At 60.2% G+C, this 14,058-nt stretch overlaps 1 protein-coding gene across 3 annotated transcripts; it reads right to left on the bottom strand.

Annotated features, from left to right (window-relative positions):
* Positions 1-82: 82 nt before the first annotated feature.
* CACNB3 (calcium voltage-gated channel auxiliary subunit beta 3) lies at positions 83-13,523 on the bottom strand. 3 transcript variants are annotated; one of them, XM_081821609.1, is made up of 13 exons: positions 13,503-13,523; positions 5,174-5,296; positions 4,837-4,959; positions 4,276-4,391; positions 4,019-4,083; positions 3,782-3,801; positions 3,499-3,579; positions 3,236-3,294; positions 2,956-3,065; positions 2,503-2,654; positions 2,203-2,298; positions 1,917-2,066; positions 83-1,456 (listed from the first exon to the last, which is right to left on the bottom strand). In XM_081821609.1, the coding sequence occupies exons 1-13, from the start codon at positions 13,506-13,508 to the stop codon at positions 1,142-1,144; spliced, it is 1,416 nt and encodes a 471-aa protein (XP_081677735.1). In that variant the 5' UTR covers positions 13,509-13,523; the 3' UTR covers positions 83-1,141. The 3 variants fall into 3 exon arrangements, with proteins under 3 accessions (XP_081677735.1, XP_006729325.1, XP_006729324.1); XM_006729262.3 differs by lacking the exon at positions 13,503-13,523 and adding an exon at positions 12,349-12,505; XM_006729261.3 differs by lacking the exon at positions 13,503-13,523 and adding an exon at positions 8,997-9,728.
* Positions 13,524-14,058: the final 535 nt, after the last annotated feature.

Genomic DNA, 14,058 nt, shown 5'->3' with positions numbered 1-14,058 from the left:
GAGAGCCACTCTCTCCGGACTCGGACTGCGCAGTGACGAACTTGGCCACCTGAGTCGGCAGACACAGAACAGGAGCCCGCAAGACTGTGCATGGTGTTTATTAGTGATGACTGTGAGGTGGGGGTCTTGTGGAACATGCTCTGTAGGTCACACGCTAGAGCCATAAGGCAAGGGTAGTTGGGTAGACAGGGCCTCTGGGGGCTGTCCACTGTGTCCTCTCTCTCCCCATCTAACCCTAACTTAACAAGCAGCAGCTATGAATCAGCAAATAAAGTTGGGCCCATATTCCCCAGGAGGCATGAGGGCCAAGAACAGAAATGACAGGATGCAAGAGCAAAAGAATGAGGGAGGCAAGGAGGCCCCCGAAGCTGTTCCGTACAGTCTCCGCTGTTCACGCCCTCCCTTCCCAAACCCCCAATCTGGCTTGGCTCCTGTCTGCCACCCGTCTGGCTTGACCATGCTCCGGTCTCTGGTGCTGTCAGACGTTAGCCTTCCCAGCAGGTGAAGAGAGCCGCTGGGGAGCCTCTGGGCCCAGCCTCGCTGGCCGACTGCTCCAGCCTTGTGTGTGGGTGCCTCGCCCCAGCTGATGGACGGGAGCGTCCCCCTGTTGGGCTCTGATTGTCTCATTTCTAACGTGTGGCAGTGAGGTGAGTGGAGGGCCTTGGACCCCAAAGCACAACCCCTGAGTCCCTTGACTGTTAGGACTCGTGCCTGCTCAGGGACCTTGTTTCTTCCTCCTGCCATGCTGCCCACACACCCCCACCCTCTTGTCACTTTGAGGGGGCATCCCTTCCCTGAGTCTGGTGGGAAGGCCCTGGCGAAGGGGATCCTGGCCTGAGGGCACTGCCCGGGGGAGGGGGGGTGGCAGCTTCTTGTGCAGGAGAGGAAGGTGCCAGGGTGCAGCACACACAGCTAGTACCTGGGATGGGAGCCTAGGGGGGTCACGGTGCCCAGGAGGTAAGGGGGCTCCCTGCTTCTCCAGAACCTTGGGACCACAGGCAGCCCTGGAGCTGGGGCTGGGCAGGGGGTTGTGGGGGCTGAGCCTAGTGCCAGCCTAATGCCAGTCTACCTCCATCCTGCCTGGAGTGGGCACCCCAGCCGGCTGCACCTGCGCCTGCCAGGGGAGGGCAGCAGGAGGCGCTCAGTAGCTATCCTTGGGCCAGGGCCGGTTGCGCTGCCAGTTCCGGTCGTTGTGGTTGTGCTCCGAGTCCTGGGCTAGGAGCCGGTCCTGGGGGTCGTGCCCGTTAGCACTAGGGAGCCCCGAGGTGTGTTGGCGGTGGGGCTGGTACAGGTCCTGGTAGGCGTCCGCATAGTCCTCCTCCAGGTGGCGGGAGCTACGCTGCGAAGACCCTGTCCAGGCTTGGCGGGAGCTCTCGCTGGCCTCGTCTGAGGGCATCAAGCTGTCCCGCTCCAGGGGTGAGTGCTCCTCGCCGCGCTCCCCCAGCAGCTGCTGGTTCTGGGGGCAACACAACAGCTCTAAGTAGGTGGGGCAGACCTCGCAGGGCCTCCCTCCCACCTCTAGTGGGGTGGGGGTGGGGGACTCTTCCCCCTCAACTCTCAGTTCCTGGATACAGGAAATGGTGCGAGGAGGGAGAAGCATCTTCCACTTGAGACATGGAAAACGGGAGCTTTGGACTCCTGCAGAATTCAGGCTCTGCCTTCAAGACAGACTAAGTGAAAGAGTGTGTTTCTTCTGAGCTCAGAAAAGTAACCTCAGATTACCCCCATCTCATTGCTTTCTTCCCTTTCGCATCAGGGAGTTCCTTTGCCCATCTGCCCTAGCTCTGTACAGCAGAGCTGAGTTCTCCAATCCTTTGGCCTTCGAGCTGGAGGCCAAGGACAATCCTCTGGGCCAGGAGGGGACAGTGCTTTGGCTGGCTTAGCCTGAGCATCTGTGCCCCACTGGAAATGGGTACCTGAAGTCCGGGGATGGCACTGGGAGGACCCAGAAGTCCAGGGCCAGGGGCTGGGTGGTGGGTGGCCCTCCAGTAAACCTCTAGGTACTCAGCCAGGTGCTCACAGGCATCCTCCAGCTGGTTCTCATCCAGAATCACATCAAATGACTCCTGGCGGGGAGAGGGAAAGCAGGGAGATGGGCTTCCTCTCAGTAGCGGCCCCCGACCCATCTCCAACACTCCCCCAGCCCTGGAAAAGCAAGAGTGGGCACAGCAGTCTACCTGTGTCGCTGACCCAGGCACTCACCGGTGGGCACTGAACCAGCTTATCATAAGCCATCATCTGTACTGTCAGGTGCTTCATCTGTGACTTGCCCCGGGAGCGGATGAGGCGCTGGAGGACCTGAGGGGGAAGGGCAGGGCTGGGCCTAGAAAGAACTGGGCCTGTCCCCCACTTGTGATACAGCATCAGGAGCAGGTGCGGACGATGAGGAGGGGGCAGCAGGGAAAGGGAACCCAGGAGTCCCCAGGCAGGGACCGAGTAGAGTTGTACCGCATGGTGGGAGGGCAGCCCCATGGACCGCCTCCATCGCCACTGTCGATGTACCTTTGGTGAGGATACTTTGACAAAGACGATGATGGGCGCCAGTGAGGTCTTGGCCAGCTGTGCCGGGTGGTTGATGGTGTCAGCATCCAGCACTACCAGCTGCAGGGATTTGGCCAGCTCGAATATGCGCTCGATCTCACTCTGTACTTCCGCTGTGGAGGGGGCAAGCGAGCCGTGATGCTCACCGTGGGGCTCCACCTGCTTCTTCCTCCAGCGGGGCTGCAGGCACTCCCGGATGGTAGATGGGAAGGCACCAGAGGGAGAGGGTACTCATCAAGGCCCCCGGGGCAAGCAGAGAAACAGGGAACCGGGGTGACTGGGATGGTTCTCGCCAGTCCTGGGGCAGGTAGAGGAGCTGAGCAGGACTGCAAGGTGCCAGGGAAGAGGAAGGTAGGAGGAAGGGTCTCACTAACGCTCGAGCAGGCCGACAAGCAGGAGACCGGGACTTCTCACCAATGCTGGAGCGGGCGGAGGAGCGCTCAATGATGGTCCTCTTGCCGGGGTTGTTGAGCACAGATCGCTTTGCCAGCGAGAGGTCCGCTGTGACTCGGGTGATGGAGATCCTGGGGTCGGGGTGGAGAATCACAGCCCAGCTCTAAATTTCAAGCCTTAGGCCTCTCCTTACCCAGGCCCCACTAACTGTCTCTTTAGAGAAGACCTGGCTACAGGCACCTGGAAGGAGATAATGATCTTCTCCCAGGTTCTCATGCCACCTGAGGCCAGAGCAGCTTACCTGCCATCAAACCTATGTTTGAGGAAGTCGAAGAGAGCCTTCTGCATCATGTCTGTGACCTGGGTGGGAGGGGTGAGGGGAGAGGCATGCGACTGACTGGGGGGCCTCTCGGGGAGAGGCAACATCCCTAGGCCTGGCCCTGGAGCCCACCCCCTCCACATACAGAGCTGATGAGGGGAGAACACCCCCTCCCACCGTCCCTGCGGCCTTCCCATGGCAGGCTGGGTAGGGGCAACTCTTTGGGGTCAGGGACCTTCTCTCACCTCATAACCTTTCAGAGAGGGTCCCACCAACACCACAGGCCGCATGGAGGGCACCACATCATACGGGGGAACGTGTTCTGCCTGCAGGATTGACCTGAGGTCAAGCAGGACCGTGGCCCTGTCGCCTGTCCTATGCCTGACTGCTGCAGGGCAGATTCAGAAGTTCTGGGCTCCCTCCCTTCTCTGTTCTCCTGCCCTTCCAGCAACGACTGCCCAGAAAGCTGTCCCCACAGCCGTAAGCCATGAGCCCCCCCCCCCAGCCCAGATCCCTTTCTTGACTCACCTGCTTTTGCTTCTGCTTGGCTTTTTGGAAAAGGAAATAAAAGATTAAAGTTGGTGAAGGGGGAAAGGCCCCGGGGGTATGGTATTCCCTTCCCCAGGGGAGACACTGGGTTTCTCTGAGCTCTTTTGGTCCCTCCACCAACCCCTTCCCACACAGCTCACCTGGGAACCAGCTCCCTTTTCCCCCTGTGTCTTAGTCACCCACCTACCCAAGACGGGTGGGTTGGGGGGAGGCTACCTAGAGATGGAGGAGGGGAGCGTCGGTTGCCAATGTCACTCAGGCTGGAGGGGTTCCCAGATCTCCTGAGAGCAGAAAGGGAGGTCAGTAAGCTTCTGTGTGCACACAGGTTCTACACATTATTTAAGAGTCGCATACATGTCCTTACATCTTAGCTAGTGAGGGAGGGGTGTGTGTGACATCTGTGTATCTGCACGTGTGTCAGCTTCCGAGTACGAGGGGGGTTATGTTTATGGAGTCACAAACCCTGCTCTCACCTGGCCTTCTGCTCCTGCTTGAGCCGGATGCTCTCCAGGCGCTGGGGGCTGGGGATGAAGGCGATGTCCCCACCCTCTTTCACTAGCCTCCCGATCCACCAGTCATTGCTGTACTTCTGGGGGAAGGGGTGGTGAGAGGAGGCACCCAGGCCTCAGTCCTGGCTCTTCAACGTGAAGGAGCCAGGGAGGCATTCAGAGAGTTGGTCTGAGGAAGGCAGCACGAAAGGAGGGGCGCGGGAGAAGGTGCCAGAGGGAAGGGCAACCAGGTTTGAGCCACCCAAGATTTCAGTGTGGCATCACTGATGTCACAGGGGACCTAAAAGGCAACTCACCTAACTGCTCGCTTTACACATATGGAGACTGAGGCCCAAGCTAGGTCTCAGAAGGATGGAGGCCCTGGGGATTGGGGTTTAGATATGAGGGGCATATGGGTGTGTGTTCTGGGTAAGAGCTGAGGAGTCTGGGGACTTGTTTATAGACTAAGACTGAAGTAAGAGGCATGGGAGCTGGGGCAAGAGCAGGGGAATTAGGTGGCTTCTCTTTGGGGTTGGGGTTGGTCACCTCTTTAATGTGCAGAAAATCTTTGGCCTCAAAGTTGACTCCAGAGCCCTGGACTGGGCACTCCTCATCCAGTACGCCACAGTAGCTGACATTGGTCCTCACAGCAAATGCCACAGGTTTGTGCTAGGGAATTTGGCCATCAGGGCAAGTGAGGGGAGCTTCGCAGCACCCCTTCTAACTTCAGTGCCCCATTAGTAGAGGGCAGAGACCCCAAGAGAACGCCCATGACACACACACACTCACACTCATGAGCATCCCGCCCACTGAGCCCGGGGGACTTAGGACTGAGCACAAGTTTCCACACAGCCTGGCCTGGCCTGCCCACCCAAGTTGATACCTTGGCCCTTTCAAGCTGCTGCTGAGCCTGGCTCTCCACTTCCCGCCGGGCACTCTCCCGGTCCTCCTCCAGGGAGACGTCTGAGTCCAGAGATGGGCGGCTGGTATAGGAGTCGGCTGAACCCTGGCATGGGGGAGAGGCTGTGACCCCTGGGCTCAGGTGTGAGGGGCACCATAGGCATCCTCTAAGCCCCCCTACAGCAGTGCCTCCACTAACCCTAGCCCGCCCATGTCCACTCGGGTAGCTGGGCCCTAGCGGTCCCTCCGTCTCCCTGAGAAGGGCCCAGTGCCTCTGGGGCTGCAGGAAAGCCAGCCCAATCCATATGTGCTACGATCTGGGCCCCTCCCCCCAAGCCTATTAATACTGCAGCCTTGAATAGAGCTTTCCCCTTCCTCCTTCCTCCCTTTCCTCCCCTCTACCCTGGCCTCTGAGGCAGAGTGAAGGGAGATGTGCTGAAGATGATATACTGGAGATGATTCTGAATCCAAAAGACCCAGCCCTCTTGCTCACATCAGCCTGCAAAGCAGCCTGGACCTTATCCCTTTAAAATGCGTGGCAGGAGTACAGTCAGCCGGGAACAGTCGAGACTCTGGTCGGCATGGCACTGGTCCTGAGTGTCAGGATAGGGCCATCCACCCCCTTAGATCTCATCTCCCCCAGTGCCTACCCTTCCAGGGAGGAGGACACAGAGCTGCCAACTCCTGGAAGTCACTTCCTCTCTACCCTCGCCGCCCCCACTTTCTTTCCTCTCACACCTGCTGGGGCAACTGGCCAGGTGTGGGCAGCAAACAAGACACGGGCTGAGAAGGCAACACAAAGCTGTCTCCCTGGGCCCCAGTGAGGCTCTGCCACACCCACCATCTGGCCCACGTCTCCCCAGCCCTTCCCCAAGGGGATATCAGCCCTAGAGGAAGGACCTGTCAGTGCCAGGCAACCCAGCCGAGGACCCTGGGGTGGTAGGGACGGGGTCTTTGGTAACCTGAGCCAGGAGAGTCTCCGAGTCCTGCCCACAGGAAGGGTCTTTGGGCAGGGGCTACATTTGGAGGGTTGCAGAGCTCACCATGAGGGAGGCCCTGAAGGAGACGCACAAACGAGCAAGGGAAGCTGGACCTCAGGACAGGAAGAGAGAAGTCAGGATGTCTGGGTTTCCCCCTGAGTCTAGGGGAAAGGGAATCTTTTGTTTTCTGCCTCAGTTTCCCCTCTTTGTGATCAGAAGCCTGACGTGCTACTTCCATCAGTTCTGAGGTGCAGGTGGCAGAGATAAGATAGGGGCCTCGATAAGGAGTCCATGTGGGAGTGTGTGTGTGTGTGTGTGTGTGTGTAGGGAAGGGGTTTTTAGAATGTACTCAGACTGAGGAACACTCCTTCAAGCTCACCGTGCGTGACCACTTAGAGAAGGCAGCGGAAGCCAGACTCTCAGTGGGGAAGACAAACTCACATACCGCCATGCCCTCTGCCCCAGCCCCACCATCGGCAAGAGGGCTGGTCCGCTGGCTATCGGTCCGGGGCCTTGAGCCACAGCTAAAGACAACGTCTGTGGTAGACGGAAGGCATGAAGATAGCACAAAGGGGAAAAAGCCTTTCATTTTACAGAGGAGTAGAGTCTGCCTGCTATTCCCCATCTCTCTTGAGAACAAAATAAGGCTGGCTTGTCAGCAGGATAAAGAGCAGCTGAGCCCGGGAAGAAGCTTCGCACTGTCAGTGGAGTGGGGGGACCTCCTCGTAGGGGTCTTACGCATAGGAGATGGCTGTCTAAAATGAACAGGGGCCAGCGGGAAGAGAGGCAAGAGACGAGGCGGGACGACCACTCACTTTGATGAGTATACATCACATGCCTCCTAGATGTCCAGGCCTGTGCTGGCAGAGGAGTCTGACCGTCACCCTCTGCTCCACAGGCTCTCGGCCTAATTTCGTCACCTTAATGTTCCTGCCTGGGGCATCTGGGTCACCTGGCCTCTCGCCTCAGGATGGGAATGACAGGATCTGCCCGTAAATGTTTAATGAGTTGTGCTCTGAATGGAACCCCCTCTCCATTATTCCCAAGTCCTCGGAGCTCACCCATCTCTCGTGCGCGGGTACCACCTGGGAGGCCGGGGCCACCCTGCCAAGTGTGCTCCGGGCTGTTGCCTCCCTCACCCCCCGTTATGCCGAAACAGCCAGAGGCTCAGTACTTTTGGAGCTGCCAGGAGTTGGCACAGTGCCCTGGTGGTGCCCCCCTTGCCTGGTGAGTGTGTGGGCAGGCTGCAGCTCCACTCTTGCCTGGCACAGGGGAAGGAGAGGAGGGAGATGAGCCTGTGGATTTATTTAGAGCCTGATCTCCCTCCTACTGCTTCAGAGGGGGCCTCAGGGAGAGCAAGGAGCCAGGCAAGAGAAAGCGAAGTGGGGGAGGGTGATCCAGGAACCAGCAAGGGGTGCGGAGCCAGCAAGGGGGCAAGAGACTGCCCCAACACCAGCCACATGTCGGTCTTTACCTTGCAACAGCCTTTGCCGTCTCACCAGGGCTGGGAAAGAACCTTCTAGGGCCCTCCAGCCCCTCAGAGAGGTTCATTCTCAAGCTCACCTTGGCACCCTGGGCCATGTCAGCTGTCCCTTCAACCGTCAGAAAGAGGTGTCCACCAGAGCCTTGAAAATCATCTGCTCTAGCTGCAGTGTAATTAGCCCCAGAGGCCCAATGGGGAATTGGGCCCAGCAGGAGCCCAGTCCCAGAAAAGGACTGATAGCTGTCTACTCTGAACCCGAGGACTCCTGTATCCTGGGCTTGGCACCAAAAGGTGGAAGAAAACGCAAATACTCCCCTTTTGACTGGAGGGCTCTACCCTCCACACCTATCAGGGACCCCTCCCAAGCCATCTAGTGGTCCTCTCTGAAGGAGGCCTTCATGCAGGAGGTTTGAAGGAAGGAACGGAGAAGCTGCTCCCCATCCTTGCCCCATCTTTCCAGGCACTCTCCCTGTTCCCTGAGCTCCGGGAATCACTGCCTAATGAGCTGATTTGTCTCAGTGGGTCAGGAGATAAAAGCAAAGAGAAGAATTAAATATTTATCAGTTGCCTAGTTCTCTGAGCAAAGAGCTTCCTCTCCATCCCCAGGCCCTCAGCCTCTCTGGCCTCACCTCCAGGCCCTCCATGCTGAGCAGGAGCTCAGGAAGCCCACTGCTCTGAGGATGCCTCAGCAGGAGGCGTGGAACGGATGGGGCTCAGTCAGCTGGCCCACCCATGTGCTGGGTGCCTAGTTTCCAGCCCGGGAGAGAAGCTGGGCTACAGGCAGGGTGAGGAAACAAGGCAATGCTCAGGGATGGCAGCAGAAGGGAATAATGGAGGTCCTCAAGTTTATGATCCTTCTGAGGCTGGTACCTGACTCTCTGATGTTCTCCTAGGCTCTAAATTTGTCCTTTACTTGAAGCACAGGAGGTCTGAATTCTCCTCCTCCCAGAAAGCTCCAGCTTCTCCTGTAGCTGCTGTGTTCAGACCCCGTCAGTCCTCCTTTGGGAGCTCCAGATGCTGCGTGTGCCCTCTTTACAGCCTCTGTGCCCTCAGCCTCCAGCCCTTCCTCCCTCTATCCTTCAGTCCTGGGCTCTGGAGCCACCTGCTTGAGCCTTTCCCCCACACTACCCCCACCTTGCACACACCCTATACCCCTTGGTCTAGGACTGGGGTCCTGGGAAGCCCTGGGCATGAAAATCCATCTCCCACTTTCCAGGAGCGCCCCCCTGCACGCCCTGCCGCTCCACTGAGGCGTTTTTCAAAGTCCTGCACAGGGGAAGGGTCCAAGGGAGAAGAGAAGTCACCCCAACTTCCCCACCCCCACCCTCACCGTGGGCACTCACCGCCTCCGAGTCCTCAAACCCGGGCACGTAGGAGTCGTCATACATGGGGGAGTCCGGGTGGGGGGGAGCAAGCGGCGCCGGGGGCGGGAGCAGCCGGAGGCAGGGGCGAGGACAGCGGGCCGCGCCCGAGAGATGCCACCGAGCCCCGCAGCCCTGCGGGCGGCGGCGGAAAGCGAGAGAGCGCGAAGGAGAGAGCGAGCCGCGAAGACCAGCTGCTCGGAGCTCAAATCACCGCTCCCCCCACCCCACCCCCGCCCCCCAAACCCTGCCGGTCCCACCCCGAGCGCGGCTGAGGAATCTGGCGCCGGCTCCTACAACAATAGTGCCCGCCCACCTGACCCCCTCCCCGGGAGCAGGCGAGGGCGGCGGCGGGGGGCGCCGGCCACCCGGGGAGCCCGCGACCGGCCAGGGAGAGGGTGGCCGGACGCAGCCGGGGGGAAGGTGGGTCCCCAAGCACCTATGGGGCACAGGGGCGGCGGGGAGGAAGGGGAGGAGAGACTGCGGGCGGGGCGGATCCAGGCTCGGAGGAGGCGGGGCGAGGAGAGATGCGGAGACAGAGACGCTCAGCAACCCAGGAAATACTCCGCCGGGAAACAAAGGGCTGGAGCGGGGGAGGGGAAGGGGCGCGGAGATGGTACCCAAGCCGAGAAAGCGGAGGGTGCAGGTTGCGGGGAGGCAGGAGACAGAGAAAGGAGGGGTTGAGGCAGAGGGAGAAAGGGGGGGAGACAGGAAATTAGGGAGACTGGGGGAGCTCGGAGAGGCGGGGCGGGGGCGGGGGACGGGCGGCCGATGGGGGAGGGGCCCCAGGTGAGAGGGCGGCGTGTCTGGGCCCTAGCGGCCCAGAGACTCGGAAAACAAACCCGCAATGGAGTGGGGGAATGGGTTTGGCGACCCCAGGCCAATGTCGTGAAAGTAGCCCCTACCCCAACAGGTGCTCGGCCCCCTTAGGGCTGGGACCCTGCAAAGGGCCTTGTCGCTCAACCCGTGCAAAGGGGGAGGTTTTGGGTCCGGCCGCCCCACACCTGTTGCGCCAGCGGATTCCATCCTAGTCTGGCCAGGATGGGGGTTCCCTTCCTCACTTCCTTGCCAAGGACTGAGCTAGGCAGTGCCAAGGCATCCGTGGGAACTGGGGGAGGGAGGGGCTGTTTTAGGTGAGCCTAAAGGGAGGAGGAAAGAAACCGGAGGGTGGAGGTAGCGGGACTGTCGGGGCTGGGACAGAAGGTGGGATCCTGGCTACCCTGGGGTTGGAACAGGGTGGGGGAGAGGGCAAGACGAGCGAATCACTAGTGTGAGGCCAGATTCCCTCCTTAGAGAAAGGATGGGGGTGGGGTGGCCGGTATCCGGGTTGGAGCCACGGGGCCGCTCTGCACCGGTCAGTCTCCTTCCCAGGGGCACTGAGATGTGAGGTTAGAGACCGAGCAGCAGCCCTCCTCCTGAATAAACTTCCCCAAAGATCCACCCATTTGAGCTCCCTCCTTTCTTCCATCTCCTGAGCAACACTGTTCCTTTGAATTTTGATTACTTACCTGCCGCCCTCCCCCACCACTCGGGGGATGTGAGATAGAAAGAGGGTTACACTTGGAGCCCCCTGAGCTCAGTCCTTCTCCAGTCCCAGTTTCTCACACCCAGGAGGGTGTATCAGGAATCTGCTCATCGCTTTACCTTCCTGAGCTACAGGGGAGTCAGAAGACGGAAACCGACACGGTGTGATGAGGTCTAGGGGGGAAGCACTGCCCACGGGAGAGAAGACCACCCAACCCAACTGGCTTCCCCATTTATGTAACCTTGTTCATGTTCCATTGCCAAGAAAGAAGGAGAGAAGGGGCCTCATCTTAAGACTATCTTTAGTCTGCCTTTAATCTGTCTACCCCTGTGAGTGGTGCAGCCCAGCTCTGCTTAGCATCTTCCTCCTGCTGGATTTGGCAGACAACTTTGTTGGAGCCCTACGGCCTGGCAAGCACTGTTGCGGGGGGCGGTGGGGGGAGCCGGCTTTCACAGTTCCTTCTCCTGAGTCCAGCACCATTTGGGGGTTGGTTATACATTGGATTCTTTGGTAGTGCCGGCTCCCAGACACTGTTCTTTTCACTTTCGTGCCCTCTTCCAGTTTCTCAGAATTCCTCGGATCCTCCTCTTTTATTCTCTGCCTCTTCAGTTCCTTCTGTTTTTCCAGAAGGGCAGAAAGGCACGAGGTGTGAAAGAATAGGACCTTCAAGATGCTCTCTCTCCTGGAAGATGATTCCAGTGAAGACAGCTGCTGAGGCACCTGCTTCTCTTCCCATCCCTGAATCTACTCTCCTGGTCTCTCCTTTTGAGACTCTTTCCACCACCAGGGGGTCCTGCGGCCCAGCAGATCTGCCATCAGCTTCACTCCTTCCTCACACATCTTGTTGTCTTCATCCCCATCTGGGACAGTGGTGTCCAAGTCTGCTTCTGAGGCAGGAGTTGCCATGCCAACCACCCCTGGGAGATGGGTTCAATTTTTCACACCTGGGCCCATCCCTTGGGTCTCACAGGAGCTTCAGAGCTGCTCTCCTTTCCTTATCTGAGTTGCTACTCAATGCCCCCTTCCATTTCTCACCTCACCCACACCTGCCTGCTCCAGTTCTCATGCCAACTTCCTGTCTTGAAACAAGACATGCGCCTGTCAGTATCCGTGTGGCCCCGACCCCTTTTCTTTTCCGTGGCTGAGCATAAGGGGAGAGAGCGAGGGCACAAAAAGGATTCGAGGATTCCTGCTCTCCTTGTTCTAGGAGAGAGCTGTTAGACTGGCAGCTGGCTGGTAGCCAAGGCATGGACGCAGGACCTAGGGGCGACGGGGGGGGGGGGGATGGGGGGGGAACCTGGATAACCAACCAGGTTTGGGAGTTGGAGTTCTTGGGAGTCTCCAGAAGACATTCTAGCTTCTCCTATAAGTGCACCAGGAGGCTGGACAGATCCTAATCCCTCTGCATTGAGTGGGGAAACTGAGCTAGTACCTCTGGGAAGTCCTTCTCCCCAGCAGTCTTTAAGATCTGGACCACGCCAAACCCCCCACATTCTAACTGATAGGCTGCCCTCAGGGAACCTGGAGAGGGGCACCAGGGGAGCTTGGTGGATCCCTCTTATCTCCTTCTTTCATCTGGCCCCTTTTCTGGCTCCCCAGGCAGTCTTCCCCTCCCATCCCAATCCCAGTGCTTAGAAGCCGCCCGCTCTGGTTGCTCCTTCCTTTCTTGCCCGCCTCTTCCACCCTTAGCCTCACCTCCTCGATCTTCCTCCCTCCCCATCACTGCAGTCTCCCCCAAATGCGGGCCCTCTTCCTAGCTTGGAGTGGGGGTCTCCTCCCACCCACTGGGGAGGGGGCCCCCGCGTTTACCTCATTCAGCAGGAAGGTTGCACTGGAGTCAGAAAAAGACATAGACCGGGCTAGCGGCCTTTCCCCCTCCCCCGGGCCAGGGGCTCCGAGGCGGGAGCAGGACCCGGCCGCCGCTCTGCACACTGGCTCCCGCCTGCACGCCTGGCCTCGCCCCACGCCCGCCCGGCTCGCCGCGGGCTCGCGTCCCTCTCTCCGGGTTCCCTCCCCCTTTCCTCCTCCTTCCCTCCCTCTCCCTCCCTCTCCCTCCCTCTCCCTCCCTTTCTCGCCGCCTCTGTCACTCTCTCTCTCCGACCTTTCAGTCCTGCTCTCTCCATTTCCGTCTCTTTTTCCTCCTCTCTACGGCGCGTGCTCTCTGTTTATCTGCGAGCCTCCCACTGTCCTTCTACCCCCACATCTCGCCTCCCTTCTCCGCCACCCCCCTCCTCCTCCAGACGGCCCCCAGGAAAGGTAGGAGCTCTGGAGCTCCCACCGCCGCGGGCAGAAGGGTGGCAGTAGCTCCGGGGCCGCCCGGACCCCGGAGCTCTAGGCGGAAGGTTCTGGTCCCTCCCGACCCCCGCTCCGTGCGCCCGCGCTCCACCCCGACCTCAGCAGGGGAAAGGATCGAAGGGAGGAATGCCCGTGTGCGGCTCGCTGGCCCCCGCGGCAAGGCGCCCCCTCCGGGGTCCGGGGAAGCCACGTGCGGCCACCCGTCCCCGACCCAGACCCTGCGTCTCCAGCGCGTCGGGGAGTCTCTCGATCTCCCCTCTCTCCCGGGTCCCGGCGCCGCGGACTCAGCCCGCGAAGGCGCGGGGCGAGGCGAGGCGAGGCGGCTCCTCCCCGACCGGCTGCAGCGCCCCCTAGGCTCACTCGCTCGGTGGCCGCACACGCCCTCCAGGTGGCGGCACCCATCCGGGGGTCCAGTGTGTCGGCCGGCTGGGGGCCAGGCCTGCCAGCAGGAGGCGCTGCCCTGGCCGGAGCGGAGGGGGCGCTGCTCGCAGCCAGACCCCCACCGAAGCCAAGGCCGAACCCCTCTCCTTCTCTTTTCCAAGAACTGCGGTCCCACTGGTCGGACCCCCAGTATGGGACTCCAGGCTGCACTCTGTCTCCACCCCCTGCACCCCCCGTAGGATTCCTTTGAGACCCTTGGCTTCTCTGGGGCCTTAGACAGCTCCTACCTCCATGTTGGTCTCCAGGGGCGCCCCCGCTGAGCCCAGCAGCTTCCCGGCCCCGCCTGGGCAGCTGGGAGTACAGAGTCGCCGGACCGCTGCTCCGGTCAGTACCCCCTCCGCCCCCTTCGGCGGGCACGTCAAACAGGACAAGCCCAAGTTCTGGGGGGGAGCGGGGGGGTCGCCCCAGCCGGCTCTCTCCCTGCACCCTTCCAAGCGGATCAGCCTCTCATTGGTCCTTCCACACCCCCAACACCCCTAGGCCGGACTCTTCTGTGTACCCAAGACGGTGACTAAAAGGGAGGGGGCGGCTGAACCCCTCGCGGAGACAGACACGCCCTGATGCTGAGTGACAGGAGTCCCTAACTTCCCCTCACACCACCTAGAACTCTTCCCCTTAAGATCAAGGGCGCTCCATGGGTCCGCCTCAGCCCTTCTTTTATATGCCTTCCCCTGGGGGGGGGGTTCCTGGAACCCCCCTCCCCAATCCTCCCATCCCCTGGGGATCTTGCAAGACTTCTCCCCCTCTCTGTTGAGCTGACCCTCCACTTGCCCCCATTCCAGA

The sequence above is a fragment of the Leptonychotes weddellii genome, chromosome 5, assembly GCF_054177405.1.
Source record: "Leptonychotes weddellii isolate Sample4059 chromosome 5, ASM5417740v2, whole genome shotgun sequence".
Lineage (NCBI taxonomy): Eukaryota > Metazoa > Chordata > Mammalia > Carnivora > Phocidae > Leptonychotes > Leptonychotes weddellii.
The sequence above is the reverse complement of the archived record's forward strand: the minus strand, read 5'-3'. Positions and strand labels throughout refer to the sequence as shown.